Source organism: Carassius carassius, chromosome 23, assembly GCF_963082965.1.
Source record: "Carassius carassius chromosome 23, fCarCar2.1, whole genome shotgun sequence".
Classification (NCBI taxonomy): Eukaryota; Metazoa; Chordata; class Actinopteri; order Cypriniformes; family Cyprinidae; genus Carassius; species Carassius carassius.
The window spans coordinates 14756336-14773736 of record NC_081777.1 but is presented as its reverse complement, the minus strand read 5'-3'; the positions used below and the strand labels follow the sequence as shown (position 1 = coordinate 14773736).

The 17401-nt window shown below is 36.4% G+C and overlaps 1 protein-coding gene across 1 annotated transcript in view; it reads left to right on the top strand.

Annotated features, from left to right (window-relative positions):
• LOC132101348 (1-phosphatidylinositol 4,5-bisphosphate phosphodiesterase eta-1-like) overlaps positions 1-17401 on the top strand; it is a 90938-nt gene that overhangs the window by 28531 nt on the left and 45006 nt on the right. Inside the window, exons 3-4 of the mRNA XM_059506240.1 lie at positions 9659-9805; positions 15238-15481. Of these exons, the coding sequence (XP_059362223.1) occupies positions 9659-9805; positions 15238-15481 (391 nt within the window). The remainder of the gene's footprint in view (positions 1-9658; positions 9806-15237; positions 15482-17401) is intronic.

Below are 17401 nucleotides of genomic sequence, written 5' to 3'. Positions count from 1 at the left end.
GAGAGACCCTCATTAACTTTTTATTAGTTCTGACCACTCATTAAAATGGATTTCTTAATTTAGAGATCTAATTGATGACCCTTAAATGTAACGAAAAGAGTGGGAACATGTGCTTGTCTGTGACCTTTGACCCTACTGGGCCTTCCTTCACATGCTCCATTCTCTGGTTTGCAAGTTATGTTTTGGCATACAAAGTCAAGTGGATAGCACGTGTCCTCTGGTGTACACAGATGTCAAGTGTCCTTGTGGAAGTTGATGTACCCTTGGTTGTGTTATTTCCATATTTATTCAAATTCCAATAACATTTGTTTGGGTCCACAGAATCCCATGAGTCCGCAACAAGAGCACACAGTCCTCTGGTCCTTCAAAACAAGTCTGTTCGGCAACCTGTTAGAAGCACATAAAAACAATTTTTATTTTGCACTTGAGTTGGTCTTTATCTGTGAGATAAAAATGTGCGAGTGTTTTTTAAAGTGGGTTGCAGAAAGCCACCAACTATTTATCCAAGTATAGTTTTGCTTGCTAGGGGAACAGCAGCCTAGAGATGTTCTGATCCATAATGTCAACGTTTTACAAAACCGCTCACCAGGAGTTGGAGGCTAAACAAAAGAGCAAAGGAAGATAAATACTTTGTTTATATGTTGCATTAACATTTGCTCAATCTCAAGCTGGTGAGCTGCCTTTGTTGTTTGCTGCCTAGATAGGGAGCTTCACAGTGCACACACAAATGCTGTTCAACAGCTATAGACACATTCGTTGGATTATACGAGAATTTAAAGCAGCAGACGCACGTGCGCTTAGAATAAACAGATGATATCGTTCGCTGGTGTGGACGCTAATATTGTTATCTTTATAGTTATCTTTCTAGGTGTGAATGGGGCTTTAGTCTGTGCTTTTTTAATCAAATGAACATGTTCAGTCCAATGCTATCTCAAGCCCAATTAATGCATATTTTATGAGATGGCTAATTCGTACAAATTCGTAAGACCTCACTCATACATTTTGGACAATTTGTGTATACCCCAGTGACGTGTAGGTTTAGGGGCGGGGTTAGGTGTTAAGGGTGCATCAAAAACTCGATTTGTGGATTCTTACAAGAGTGTTCACAGTGGGCTGAGTTTACATTAATCTCGCATCATAAAAGCATAAAAGCAGAGGTGCAAGTACATTTAACCACTTACATGACTCACAAGTCAAGTGCTCTTCTTCGTGAGCATTTAAGTGCCTAGAGTTCCATCTGCTTTTAAAAACTAAGATCAGAATCGATTCCAGAAAGAATTGTGATGCATTCGAAAAATGAGGTGTAGGTCAAGGGTGCCAAATTCAATCACAGAAGGGACCAAAATTTAAAACACAGTGTATGTCACGGGCCAAACAGATTTACATGTAGTGAACAGACTAAAATGACTTTTTGTTTTAATTAGAATGTTTTGTTTTAATCTGGCTGAATTTGAACAGCCAGAATCCTGTAAATCTTCTCAATCATATAAATGTAATAATTTAATACATTTTATAAAATAAATTAAATACAAATAATACAATAAAAAAAAAAATCAATTTTCATAAACAGTACATTCACACAAAATGAGAATATTTCAGATATAAACAAGCTGGTCAAATTGTGCAATTCTTCCAAATAAAACTGTATTTTAATTTCAGGAAAAGGCCCCAAAAAAAACCCCAAAAAACAATAAACAATAATCAAATAACACACACACACAAACACACACACACACAAAAAAACATATTTTGTTTTATTTGTCAAGTCCTTTTGTCCTTTTGGGATGTTTGGCATCTTTTCTTGGCTACAAATTCATTAATGTTTGGGGTTAGGTTCTGAGCTGTGGAAACTCTCAGAGTGGAGGTGTTCAGTGAGACTGCTTCTATTTGCATTTTTGTTCATCTTCATCAAAGAAAAAAGTTGCTCACAAAGGTGTACTAAACATGCAGAGCATTCGAGCCGCTTGTAAGTGAAGTTGAGACATCGTTTCGGGAATGAAGCTGGGGAATTGTGCGGGCCCCACAGTGTCTGAATGTTTGCAGGTGATTCTTCCATGTCACCTGCAAATGGATTACTGGACAGTTCTAAATTAAGGCCCAATCCCAATTCTATTTTATACCCCTTCCCCTTCCCTTACCCCTCCGCCTACCCCTTCCCCTTGTCCCTTGAAACAGAGTGTCAAGGGGTAGGGGAGAAAATATTCCCCTAAGGATTGGGACACCACTACCATGACGTCACACGTCATCATTCGTCGTCTCGCTCTTACAATACACACATATACTGGTGTGCTGGTGTGCATTAGAGCCTTTAATTATCGTTCTGTATTAATGCGCTGCTTACTGACACACACACATATCGGAAATCGCGCAGCTCACACATCCAGGAGAAAATAAACTTGTCAACGCTGCCCCAAGACTTTTATTAAATACAGTTTAAATACTGAATCGATACATTATATTTTCCAGCGATGAGAGGATACAATCGCTGTTTTTAAGTAAACTCACTCTAAAAAGATAAACGCACAGACGCGAATACACGCCATTTCCCTTTCTCTCTGACTCTCTCTTTCTCTCTCGAATAGGCAATATTTGAGAAAATGGTTTAGCGATTTCTATTATTGGGGGGATTAGCTCCCATCAATGTCTACGGCAGTTATCACCCTGATCATATGCTGTGGCACTATCATGCAGTCTGAAATGATATGACGTTAGCAAATATTAGTGATTTTTTGCTAAGATTTCTTTGAGTAACATGACCGTTAATATGAACTCACAATTGAATGTAACATAAAACAAATGATTACTTTTCATTAAAATCTTTATTTATGCCAAAAAAGCTTTTGTTCTCTGTAGCAGCCATGTTGCCGAGATAATTCATACCCCTTCGTCTGAAGTGTGGTCCCGAAAAATCTTCATTTGAATGGCTATCTGGCCCTTCCCCCTACCCCTCCAACCAAAAGAGAATCGAGACACCCCTACCTCTTCACGTGAATGCGCGAAACGGAGGGGTAGGCGAAAGGGAAAGGGCTAAGGGGTAGAATTGGAATTGGGCCTAAATTTCTGTGTTTCAAACTTAGCAAAGCATCTTGTGAACTCAGCGCGAAGTGTGCTCAGTTTATCAATTAAAAGTGCATTTGGGTACACAGCATTGGAGACATGGTTTGTGATTGTTTGGCAACACGGAAAGTGACATAAATTTCCTTTCTGCATCTGAATCTCCCACAGGCGTAGCCTGGCTTGAAAAGCTTTCACTGCATCATACAAGTCCGTGATTACACGGTTTCGTCCCTGAAGCTGGAGGTTTAGTGCAGTAAGATACTTAAGTTATGTCATATAGAAAATCATGCAACCACTTTTCATCCCGGATAACTGTGGAGTCTTTTCCTTTACTTTCCATGAACTGACAGATTTCCCCAAAGAATTCAAAAAATCTGTTGAGCACTTTTTCTCGAATTCTGTGTGATGGGGTGCTTCACCAAGTTCAGAATGTATTTCCTCCAGAAAAGACTGAAATTGGCGGTGATTTAAGGCTCTGGCTCTTATGAAGTTAACTGTCTGTGTCACAGTGCTCATTACATGTTCCATCTTAAGGGCTTTACCGCGCAGCGTTTCTTGGTGAATAATGAAGTGATAAACTGTCAGCTCACATGTGAAATTCTCCCTCTGCATCTTCTCCTGCATCCTTCCAACTAGTCCACTCTTTTTTCACTGCACATTGCGGGTGCTCTGTCAGTCATCCGTCCCATGAGTTTGTTCCAGGGCAGTTTCATGTCATTTACACATTTAGATACTTCTTCAAATATGTCTTTTCCTGTGGTTGTGCCATGCGTTGACTTAATACTCAGAAGTTCTTCTGTAATGAATAAACTGAAATCCACACCCCATAGCCAGCTGTGCAGTGTCAGTTGGGTCAGTGCTCTCATCCACAGCAAGGAAGTATGCAGTGAAGTTTTTTCCCTTTTCTATAAACTGTGCTTGTAAATCAGTGGCAAGCTCACACACCCGATCAGCAATATTATTTCTGCCGCAAGCATTACCACCGCAAGCAATGCCTCAAATGTCAACAAACATATACTCTGCCTCTCACCATTTTTGAAAACCCCCCTTTTCAAAGTCCACTTTTCGTTTTCCCATTTCTTCTGGGAATATTTTAAGCACTCAACCATTTCTCTGCTGAACACTGTTGAGTAGACTTTGTTAACAGTGCAGCAGGGAGGAGGAGCTGGTGCTGCGATCTGTTGATTGGCGGTTGGAGGTCAAAAAACAAGCCATACATGTTTGCAATGACATGAGAGTTAAGTAAATGATTTTTGGGTGAACAATCCCTTCAACATCCTGGATAGGCAGGCAGCTCTACACTGATTTTGTAACACGGCTAGAGTTTCCCTCAGAGATTATAATGTATTTTGTTGCTGCTCACGTCTGTATTGCAACATGTGCTGCAAACTTATGTTGAAACCCAGCTGGAGGGAAGACATACAGTGTGACCCCAAGAGAGAGCGAGAACCTGAGAGAGGGTTTATTAAAGAACAAACAGTATGTTGCTGGGCAAAGGTGGAGCCACTGCTTTCATGAAAAGGAAAATCAATAGTTTTCTTCGACAGTAACGCTCACTGACAGTGACTTTATTAACACTGTAAGTCTATAAGAGACAGAGAGAGAAGGAGAGAAAAGTATTGGGAAAGTTTTCTGTGTGTGCAGAAACTTTCTGGACTGAAAATGGAGTTTTATTTTATTATCTGGGAATATATATTCAGATTGTACTGGATGCTGTTTGACGGTCTTTCTCAAGAAGTTTCTCTGTTTTTACTTTACTTTCTACTTCTAAAACTGTGGAACAACAGAGGACTTGGTGATGGGAAAAATAAGATCCAAATATCTGGACAAGATGACACAAAGGCAAAAGAGTGGATTAAAAGTATCTAGATGATTATACTAATAGAGAGGAAAAAAAATTGGAAGCCAGGCAAGACCAGAGAGCGTGTCATTCTGTCACAGTTATCTTAATATGCTTTGGTGAGTGACCTGAATCTTTCATAACAAGAAGTGCTTGTTTAAAGAGGGTGAATCTCTCTCCTTTTCTATCTCTGAATCCTGTTTTATATATATATATATATATATATATATATATATATATATATATATATATATATATATATAACAGGATTCAGAGATACAAAAAGGTGAGATATTCACCATCTTTAAACAAGCCCTTCTTATTGCTTTATTACTGCTAGTTAGGACACCCCACAAACACGTTGAGAGACAGAACTATTCAGCAAGTGCACTTGTTAAAGATTTCTATTTAATATAAATGCTGTTTTTTTTTTTTTTACTTTCTATACATCAAAGATTCCTGATAAAACAATTAAAAATAAAATGTAGCATGGTTTCCTCAAAGATACTATGCATCACAACTGTTTTCAAAAGTACTAAATCAGCATATTAAAATGATTACTAATGGAACTAACAAATGTGACACTGAAGTCTGGAAATATATTAAATTGAAAAAAAGGAGATATAATAAATTTGATAAAAATTACACGACATTGCTGTTTTACAGTATTTTTAATCAATTAAATGCTTCTTCCAAAAACAAAAAGCATACCAGCTCCAAGCTTTTAATCTGGGTAGTTAATTGATGTTAAATAATATTTTTGACTTAATTTAGACAAACCACTTTTTTGTTCTTTTTTTTCAGTGCAGATGGTCAAAATCACCCACCAAGTTATGGACTAAGTCTTTCTTTCAGTGTAAATCTGTGGGATTTACAAAGTCTGAGGACAATTAATAAAGGTGAACTGTGTAAGGTAGCAGTAGAAATCTTTATTGACTCTTCACAGGGCAAGTTCTGCAGCATCAACATCTCACACTTGTCCGTAGCACAGTCGGTGCAGGAAATATTACATCCCAAAATGTATTACTTAAGGTCAATCTCTAACACCTGAGCAATAGTACTAATAATATGTAGTGTTTTTGGGCAATATAAACAAGTCCACCACACAGTACTTACTTCCAGTCTTCAATATTGGTGCAATGAAACATCAGCGTTTGAAGATGATGAGAAAGGAAAAGAATGAGGGTTAGAGGGTGTTTCAGAGGGGGAATAGAAAGCATTGTCTTTCATGGTCATTTCAAATCTAATTGGATTGTGGATTGCGTCCCAGTCTGTGAAGTGCTGATAGTGAAATTGGGCAGGAGGTTTGGTCGGGACCGAAAGAGGATGCTGCCTCTCTTATGTTCTCATTTTGGATGAATAGTTGAGTCGGTGGAAGGAATAGAAGTTAGAGAGGATTCTTTGTAGATTTAGATCAATGTACAACATGATCTTTCAATGTCTGGCCTCTATAATCTGGGTCAGAATCATTGTTTTTACCCGGAGACCGGAATCTAACATGGATTCTCCATAAGCATCTTAGCTCAGCGACCTGCAGCTTATCCTGTGTGAATTGGAACATAGTTTTTTCTTCTTGTGTATTCTCTCTCTACTCTACTCTCTGTACTCTATTTTCAGGCTTTTTACCCCTTAATTAATTTCAGAACTCTTAATTCCACTTCATCATCAACAGTGAATTGGCACAAAGCATCTGAGCCTGTGTCCCTTATGTTCTACTAATCATCTATAGCAGAGAAGCGTGTTTCAGCTGTTAATATGTGTGTGCATCTACATCCTGTTGACATTGCTTTCTAAGAGTGAGATTAGTTTTCAAATCCTTTTCAGTTGTCCTGTCCATTATGTAAACCCTGCTCAAGTTGATCTATATCATTACCAGTACTGCTGTCTACAAGCGTGTTCGACAAGAACTGAAATAGATTGGAATGTTACCAAAGTACTGGGGTATTATTCAAATAAATGGTGTTAAATGATCTCTGATGTTTAGAAGGTATTTTCTGAGCATCAGGAAGTTGTGCATTTACAGAGACACGCAAGATTTTGTGTAACAATGCTCATGTGAATCTTTTCACACCAATGGAGCTGCATATTTTTTTCTTTTTGGTTGTAATTTACGCACTAAACTTTCTGATTTAAACTTTATTTTCCATTCTATGAAAGCCTTTAGTTAGTATGAAGACAAAAAGAAAAAAAAACATATGCGCGATTGTGTATATTGAAATATTCGGGGGGAAAACACAACACAGAGGATTTTGATCAAATGTACATTTTCAGTGGTTTAAGATTTATATTTCAATCTATCTGTCATAAATATGGCTTCCAAACATGTCAAATACAACAGATGAAGTGTTAATGTATAAATATTATACTACTATAGTATTGATTAATATATTGAATTGGCTTTTATTTTTACATTTTAAATTTTTATTTTACCATTTTTAACTTCAAATTATTTTCCTTATTTTCATCTAATATTTATATATAATATTTAGTATATACATTTTCAGACTTATTTCAATTAACAAAAACAATTCTTAATAGTTTTTATTTTAGCTTACAACAACAATGAGCACATATAACATCCACTTCATTCTTCATTCAATTTGATTCTTCGTAAAGAGCTTAATTGAAAGGTGATCTGACCAATCATAAAGCCAAAACTGCCATTTTGTCTGTAAATTAACTTCAGTAGATTAACTTCTGTGGATTTAAACTTGAAAAATATTGATGTCTTTTCACGGTTAAAAAAAATATGTTCTGATGTTGCTTTAAGTAAATCTGAAAAGATGATCGGTTCATTTGCTGCTTGAACTGAGGCTCTGCAGAGATCTGTCATGACACATTAAAGAGCCACAAAACGGTATTTGCTGTTTGTATTTCTTAAGAAATACAATATTTAAAAGTTGAATACATGTTTCTTACCAGAAGTAACCTTAATAGCAACAGTAACTACTAGATTTTTTGCGAATGGTCAGTTCAGTTAATGTCCTTGACTTTTCCACAAAAGAAAGGAAATCAGTTTTGTGAAATAAATGATGACATATTTTTCTTTCTCTTTTTCATTTTCACTTTGTTTGCATCTGTGTGTGTGTGTGTGTGAGATGGAAAACGCTATTATTAATACGTAGGGCAAGATGAACTAAAAGTTTGCGTCAGCGCAAACTGTCTTATGATGTTAAAATAGAACTGTCAGGATTTAGTAAAGATTTGGTAACACTTTAGTATAGGGTTCAATTCTCACCAATAACTAGTTGCTTATTAGCATGCATATAATTAACATATTGGCTGTTTATTAGTGCTTATAACGAACATATAATGCATGACATCCATAATACCTACCCAATACCCTAAACTTAACAACTACCTTATAAACTAATAATAAACAGCAAATAGGGAGTTATCTGAGGCAAAAGTCATAGTTAATGGTTAGTTATTAGTGAGAATTGGACCTTAAAATAAAGTGTGACCGCATTTGTATGTGTTTCCATGTCAGATGCATTTACGGGTATTTTGCACAATCATTTAACAACCCCAAAAAGCATGTATTTAATCAGGCAGTAATTTGTGCTGCTCTTGGTAGATTATAGGTCATTATATTTGTGTTCTTTAGTTTGTGTGTTGTCTGTAAATCACTTGCACTGTAAATTTCCCCTCTCATCTGTGGTGTTTTGCAATTGCGGTATCATGCTAATTTGCAATTTAACTGATCCCTAGTCATTTTACATGGAAGCATTGGTCATGTATATATTTTTTGAGTCATTTTGTGTTTTCTGAACAATTAAGTTGCTCTTTTTTTGGATACAGTATATCAATTTCATTTTTCTCCTGTATAAATCATTGTCAATCACATTCCACTCTCACTTTATATCATCCAAGAGCTTGTTCTTCCTACCACCCCCTCAGGCCATCCCTCTTCGATCGTGTCAGATGGAGAACATACATACTCTTCACATACAAAACTATTATCTGCTCGATTTCACATTTTTGATTCTCCATGGTGACTTCACCCTGAACTCACACTGACAGCATAAAGTACTGCTTGTGAGTATTGCAAACGTTGTAGTAGTCGGTTTGAAGGGAGAGTGTTCAGTCTTTGTATGCCCTTATTGTTAGCACTCTGATGGAGGAGATGAGCTGAAGCACACTGGTGTCATGGTGCAGAGTGATTTTGAAGGAGAAGCAACCATGCTGCATACACACATGCACATGTTTTCCTCTCGCTCTTGTCTTTGCAGCTCTGATTTGCAGCAAGCCAGCCTCAGCTGAGGCAGAAGTTTTATTTAGAGACCTTCAGATCTGTCAGCCGATTGGTCTCAGTGGCCCATTAGGACAGGGAGTTGCCATCTCACTCAGTCAAGAAGATAAGCTTGGTTGCAGACAACCTCTGCTGTGTTGCATCATTTCAGCTCTTGTTGGACTTCTCACAGGCCTCTCAGAGTTTTCAGCACGGTTCCTGAACCTTCTTCAAGCTTGTCTTTTCTTTGCCTTGGTTGTATTTGAGCAAACCCTGCCAGTAATCTAATTTTGTCATATCCCACCACTCAATGTGCTCTTCATGTGTCACAATTAAAATTACGCCCATCGTCACACTTTCTAAAAATAACTATAGGGCTGATATCAGCCAATTTATAACCTCCATCCACCAACTCTTACTTATTTGTAGTGATAGAATCCATTTGTATGCCGTTTTACACTTTCACCTCGCTGTTTAAGTGTGCATCAGCCCACTCAATGTGTATCTGTGTGTTTATTTTGTACTCGCAGTTGAGCGATGCATGAGTGTGATGCAGTCGGGGACTCAGATGGTGAAACTGAAGAACGGTTCTAAAGGTCTGGTCCGGCTCTTCTATTTGGATGAACACCGTTCCTGCATCCGCTGGAGACCCTCACGCAAGAGTGAGAAAGCCAAAAGTAAGTAAAACACACACAGATGTATGGAAACATAAGAATGTACACAGCTGAAAGATTTTGTTTAATACATGGAAATGATGATGCAGTTTTGTTATTGCTATCTTTATATAAAAACATAACTTTTTAATAATATTTTTACAACTGAAATAATTTAAGTTGAAATGCTAACAAAAGTGAAGTAAAAAAAAAAACGTAAAAGCACGTAACAAAACAACTAAATCTAAAATGATTAACCCTTTGACGCATACAATCACACCAGTGTGATTAGTCTTGGCTGGCCCTGAAGCGTACAATCAGACTAGTGTGATTAGAATGTGCTGTGCGTAACTTGATCGACTGCTGAATTCAAATCTGCTTTCGCGGAACTATTCAGTGTTTTCAACCATAAAATGCTTATTTTAGATAAATATACATTTACACGTTTAAATGCACATAAGTATTAGCAAAACCAATAATGGTCCTTGTTAATAGCTAGTAGGCTATAGGCTATAATCTGACAACATTTTTTATTGATAGCATATACAGATTGTGTTGATAACTATAAAGTTTAATCTGCTCTTCTCCCAGTTTACAGGAGACTTACTTTAATGTCTTTTGGGAGGAGAGGATGAATTTATGTGTTGTAAATCCCAAAGCTCAGATCCAGCACACACAAAAAAATAAAAAATACGGCGGTACCCATCACCAGGTAGAGATACATTAACACAGTATTATAAAAGTTTTTAAACTACTAAATACATTTACTTGCACATATGGAATATCATCATATATATATTTTTTATAATATAGTGAGTATATTTGTGAATATTAATAATAAAAAAGGAAAACCAAATAAAAGCGATCCATGTGTCATACAGAGCTATTGGCTGGGTTGTGTCACATGACAAGCATGACGCATCACCATGGAAACAATAAGGTTATACATTCTAAAACAATGGTCGCCTAATAAAACTAGAATACTTTAAACTGACTTGTGAAAGGTTTAAAGACTATTTGCATTCATCATCTTCTTCGTGCATTTATCTCACCGTAGCTGTGACAAAGATATTCTATAATTAATAGTATTTAAATTTTGAAATATCACTAAGTTAACATATTTTGAAACATTTCTTTCAGTTAAAATGATCTTATATGAGGATAATTAAGTTGAGTAGGAAGATTGAGTGAAATAATAAAAGGAAGCTAGCACATTTTTTTAAGAACAAAAGTCAGTTATATAATTTAAATGGCAATCGTTAGAATAGCAGAATTATTTTTATTTCTGGATATTGCACAACAATGCTGTATGGAACAAGATGCAAATAAAATGTGCATAAAATAAAATGCAATGCAAACACATTTACGAAATATGATTTTTTTTTTTTTTTTAATTAAATTCACTGTTGATTGAAACATAGCTAGTGACAAATCAGAGTGAGAAACAATCTGCTTTCAATGTTCTGTGGTTTACTGATCTCTTTCTCACTGTCACTTTCTTGATGTCTTTTTCTTGTTTGCTGGCTCTCCTTTTCTGTTTTCCTCTCCCTCTTTTAGTCTCTGTGTAATACTTTCTCTCCTCTGCTTCTCTATCAAAGAAGCCCATGTAGATTTTGATATGTTGAGTGTCTGAGCACAGCTCTCCTCGCTTACATAATGGCTGTGTATGAATCACAGGCCAGGGGCTTCCAGAAACACACCGCTCTCTCACCATCTGTGTCTGTGCTCCACTCCGTTTGTTTGGGTGAAGTGAATTCTGCATAAGCGATCCTTTTTTTCCTGGATGAGCTGTTAGTGTACTGGAAATAATTCCTGTTTACTCCTCTCCATGTTCACTTTAGGCTTTTGTTACCGGAGCTGATCTGACGTAGCCCAGATGGGTGGATTATTACACTGTACGGTTAAAAAAAAACTCAAGAGCTATTGTCCCCTCCATTTCACCCCTTTCTCCTCACCTTCTCTCTGATTTGCCACTGCCATGTTTGTGAACTGCTCTCATAAGATAAGCCTCTTTGTTAGTCCATTTGCATAATTAAAAAAAGACAGATTGTGCCCAGCTCATTGTCAGGTTAACGGATCAGCGCTGGAATCAACGGCTTTGATGTAACTTTGCTTTCCAGAACACATGCGGGGCTGTTTGATAAGATCATCATCATAACAGGAAGTGGTAAAGATCTGCATTCAAGGAGTAGCTGCCTCAGAAATGACAAATTCTGTAATTTTATGTTCTGCTCACGTTATTCTAAACCTTTTTTCAGTGGAACACAAAAGGAATATTTTCTGTACAATCTCTCTATATTTTGAGAAATGGAATAATGGAATTCAGTGGTCAGGAGAGCTGTTTGGTTCTTGAGAAGAAAGAAAGTCACACTGTTTGGAACGACACAAAAATATGGAAAAAGAATAGGGCCAAGCAATAAAAATTTAATAAAAATAAAACCATCTCAAGATTAAAGTCATTATAATACGAGATTAAACTCATTAAATTTCAAGAAAAAATATAAATAAAATGTTGAGCATAAACTCATTAAATTTTGAAAATGAAGTTGTTATGTTTCGAGATAAAACTTGTTAAATTTTGAGGAAAAAAGTCAAGTTGAGAATAAACTCATTAAATTACGAGAAAATTTTGTACAATTTTGAGAGAAAAAAGTCTAGATGAAATGTTGAGAATAAAGTCATTAAATTACAGGAAAAAGTTGGAGTCGGAGAGCTTTGCTCCACATTCACACAAGTAGCGCTGTACTGCTTTTAGTGTGCTAAAGATAGCATTGTGAAACTGCATGATTTGTAAATTAAGATTGGCGGGCCACATAATAGCCAAGTAAAAGACTTGAATCCTAGTCGATCGCATAACACGCTATGTCTCTGTGCATTACTCTCCAACCTGCACAACAGTAGATGCTGTTTGGCTTTGTTCAACGAGACAAATTGAATTCGTAATTGAATTAGTTTATTCTCAACATTTTATTTTGTCACTTTTCTAGAAATGTAAAAAAAATCTTCTCGAAATTAAATGACATTTTTTTCTCATAATGTAATGACTTTATTTTCAAGATTTTGTCAACTTTTTTCTCTAAATTTAACGAGTTTTATCTCATAACTTTAATGAGTTTATTCCTAACATTTTATCTTGTATTTTTTTCTTACAATTTAACACGTTTTATCTCAAAACATAACGACTTTATTCTCAAAATTTCTATTTTTAATCTCATATTATAATGATTTTAATCTTTAGATCTTTTTTTTATTATCATTGCTTGGCCCTAATCCTCTTCCGTACAAAAGAGAATGAATGATGACCGAATTTTTATTGAATTAAACTACCATTGAATTCGTTATTAATGGTTAATCTTGCTTGTTTTATATGAGATTCAATGATGGTTTTGGTGTTCATGACATTGAAAAGCCATTTTTGCTTCACAAGGGGTGAAATAATGGTTTATTATCAGTTCCTCTTCCTAAAGGTGGTCGCACACCGGACGAGAAGCGCCGCGCCACGCCACATCTAGGACAACTCGAGGTATCGCACATCGGACGCGCAAATTCTATACGCTGGAGCTCAATATCGAATCATGTTCTGAGCAGCAAGATGAATGAGTTTTAATTCATTTATTATTATTATTTTAAATATATTATTTTGACTGATAATAGCAGAGTTTTGAACGTTAATGAATTAAAAGAATATGTGTCATAATTTAGGCTAGTCTAGATTATCATTAGAATTCTAGATTGCTATTCATCAATTATTAGCATTGTTTTGTATTATTATAAGCAATTTCAACATTTCTTATGCTGTAGCTACTAGTACCGATTTGTTTGCTCAATAAAAAACAAAGAAGCTACATATTTATTTTTATAGGTAGGCCTATGCTTATTTCTTAACATTTCTAAGGACTGTCACTAAACGTCTTACCTCAGATCGAAAATTAGACATTCTTACCTGAAAAACTGATTACAAACGCTTTCTTCCTCCACGTTTATGACTTCCTCCTGTTGTCTTTGAAGAATCTATGGTTGGTTGTATATAATTCTGGGTATTTCCCTACGTCGTTGAATCGTTTTTTGTCTATTGCGGTCCGCTACTCCGCTATTTAAATGGTAATGGACCTGGTAAATCCACTTGGTGGCTGCCAACGACATTGAATGTAATCACGACAGGCAAATACTGTAATAATTTGCATATGTAAAAATTGTCTCTAGAGAAAAATAAAAGATTAAAAGGTCTACGTTTATTATACATTTAATTATATATGCTTACATTTTATTCAAGCTGTACAACTAATGTAAGTAGTATTTTGCAGCAGTGGTATCTTGGTATAATGTATGAACAACGGTTTGATACAAATTTGATGTTATTTAATATAAAACTATACAGATGGCACTCTGTGGTGGAGCAGGAATTTGAACAGAATCCTGAGTCATAGCTGGGCACCGCGGACAGACGCCGAATGGCGCCGCCGGTGTGCATACACTCATAGAGAATGATGTGTTCAAATTTTAAAGACGTGGCATGATGCGACGCAGCACTGTGCTTCTCGTCCGGTGTGCGACCCCCTTAACACAGAGCTATATTTTCAGAAGACTTGGAATAAAGATACACAAGTTCTTTCTTTCTTTCTTTCTTTCTTTCTTTCTTTCTTTCTTTCTTTCTTTCTTTCTTTCTTTCTTTCTTTCTTTCTTTCCTTTCTAATTTTAGTTATTTGTTTACTTTTGGAGATTGACAGCTGTGGCCACTATGAACTGTCATTGTATGTCAAGAATGTTGTGTTTCATCGAAATAATAACAGCATACTAGTTTGAAATGACATGGGGTTGTGTAAAAAAATAAAAATAAAATAAATAAATAAAAATTTTCCCTTTGAAAGGGGATTGCTGAAAGATTCAGAGGCTGGTTTGGGTTTAGATGTTGATAAGACTAAAGTGGACAGAAAGCACACAGTGCCTGCAGAGGCTGTCAAGAATTGTGGTTTCATGTAAATCAACATCAACAGTAAAGCCTAGGTTCCCTTATGGGAAACCAAAGAAAGAGTGATGGATAACAAGAACAACAGAAAGCAAAAGGCATAAGGGAGGAAACAGTGCTGAAATCTAATTACATATTGTTATGCTTCAGTGCTTTAAAAGTGAAAAGAGAGGAAGATAATAACATAAGGAAGATGGGGAAGTAGAGGTGATTACTGTCAGATTTTGCTACTCCAAATAATTGTTCATTCAGTTACAGAATCAGATAAGTATCATTAACACACCATTTACACTTCAGTTTCTATTCATTTCATTTTAAATTGAACTCTTCACCCAAGGAAATCTTTTATTGTAGTGGAGTAATGTGGGTCAGATCGCTGCTGGCAAGGCTTTTGCTTATGAATGTATCTTGTCTAATGTATGTTGGTCATCCATAGCTAGTGGCTCATAGTTTTAGGGGGTTCATGTTCTCTTTTCTCTCTCCCTTCCAGTCACCATCGACTCACTCTACAAGGTCACAGAAGGTCATCAGTCAGACATTTTCCATCGCCATGCAGAAGGGAACTTTGATCCGAGCTGTTGTTTCACTATTTACCATGGTAATCACATGGAATCCCTGGACTTGGTCACCTCTAATTCAGAGGAAGCGAGGACATGGGTGACCGGACTCCGATATCTGATGGCAGGTATCAGTGATGAAGATTCGCTAGCTAAGCGACAGCGCACACATGACCAATATCCTTTACTGCAAGATGGATGGATACATTATTACAGTAATCATTTACTCATCTTCAGTGGTTTCTTCTGGGGAGCACAAAAAAGAGATCTTTTGAGAAATGTTCACACTGCTCTTTTTCATGCAAAAAATGCATATCTGCTATTTATTTATAAAATTTTGCATTTACTTACAGGCCAGTAAGAATTGTTAATGCTTTTGGAAGAAGTTTCTTGTGCTGACCAAAGACTGCATTTATTTGATCACAAATGCAGTAAAAACAGTAATATTGTGAAATATAATTAAAATTTAAAACATTTGAATATGTTTTAAAATGTAAATTATACGTGTGGGGGCAGTGAATTTTCAGCACATTATTCTTTAGAAATCACACAAGCGTGCTGATCTGGTGCTCAAGAAGAACACGTGAGACTATGACTATGAATGAGACTATGTTGTCAAGAAACATTTCTTATTATTATCAATGTTGAAATAAGTCTTAATTTCTTTCAAGTAATCAACCAAGCAATAAATATACAATCAGATAAAACAAGAACTTACTGACTTTTAACATTTATTTATTTACTAATTTTGCCATGTAAAGTGTCTTGAGCACCTACCTACAGTATATGTTTATTAATACTATTATTCATTTTCACTTTGTTCCTCACACAAAACTTTTTTTTCCACTGGCTTTGTTGTTTGTAAAAGAGCATCTTTTTACATTTAGAAATCAAAAGAACAGAACACACTGTAATCTTAATTTTTAGTTAAAGTAATCATTTAATGGAGGGATTGAGGAGGAGTCCCATACATCATTGGATAAATAGATGGAGGCAAAGAGGGAAGAATGATTTGTGATCGATTTTGACTAATTTATTTAGACTGATGTACAAGAGGGAGATCGCATGAGCTCTTTGAGTCAGTCTACCTATGAGCAGTTCACTGCTTCAGGGAGTCTTCCTCCGCAGGGAGTTCTTACAGAAGCACAGCCTCACATGAAAGGACCGGCCTTAGAGGAAAAGGAGATAAAAAGCCTGAGCTGCTCATCCTCTCCTCCCTTATGTTTATGTCTGTTATTCTCATTAAAGAGGCTTGAGTCATCAGGAGGTCATCATTATAAACTGCCATAACAGTAGAAACACAGCATATGGCCATTGGTAATTTCACTTTCAATCTAGACGCCAGTTCAACTGTGACCCGTTTTATTGTTGTGCATAAAGAGACACTGATTCCAGTGCCCTTCCTTTTCAAAACATAACCATGGAGAACCAGACAAGCAGAAGAGAGCAGCCTAAAGTCTTTTAAGACTTTGAAGTGTCTTCAGACTGAGGATGATGCAAAACATGGCAGACTATAAGACCAACACTTCTTGAAGAATGAAAAGGTTTCATTTGTTTGTGAATCCGACTTCCTTGTATGTTAGTGTATAGCCCATAAGGACATTTAATATGTGCCATTATTTTGTTATACACATCTTTCAACATTTATTTTGTACTGCAAACCTGTATAATAATAATATTTCTACCACACACAGTAAGGGTTGGGAACCGAGGACCTTTTCTTTGAAAAGAAACAGAACCGTGAGTAAGTTCTAAGTTTCGGTTCCGAAAACGGTTCTGGTGCGACACATGACCAAGTGCTGTAAGCAGCCTTGCGCTGGTGTTCTGGTGATTCAGCGTTTCCTGTAAAGGATGTCACAAACTGAATAACAGAAATGCCGTCCTGCCTCTTTAATTACTGAGCACAGTGTTTCCAATGATGCGCACTCCACAGAGTCGCTACGTACATAGTGTCTTTAACTGCCGAACACGTTTCCCACGACTGTACGTGCACTCGTGCCTTGGATAACTGTGCACGTCATTTTGTCTGACTGTACATGCACCAGCGGCGCGTAGAACCTGCCGCCACTAAATTACATTATATTTGTCCCATATTGT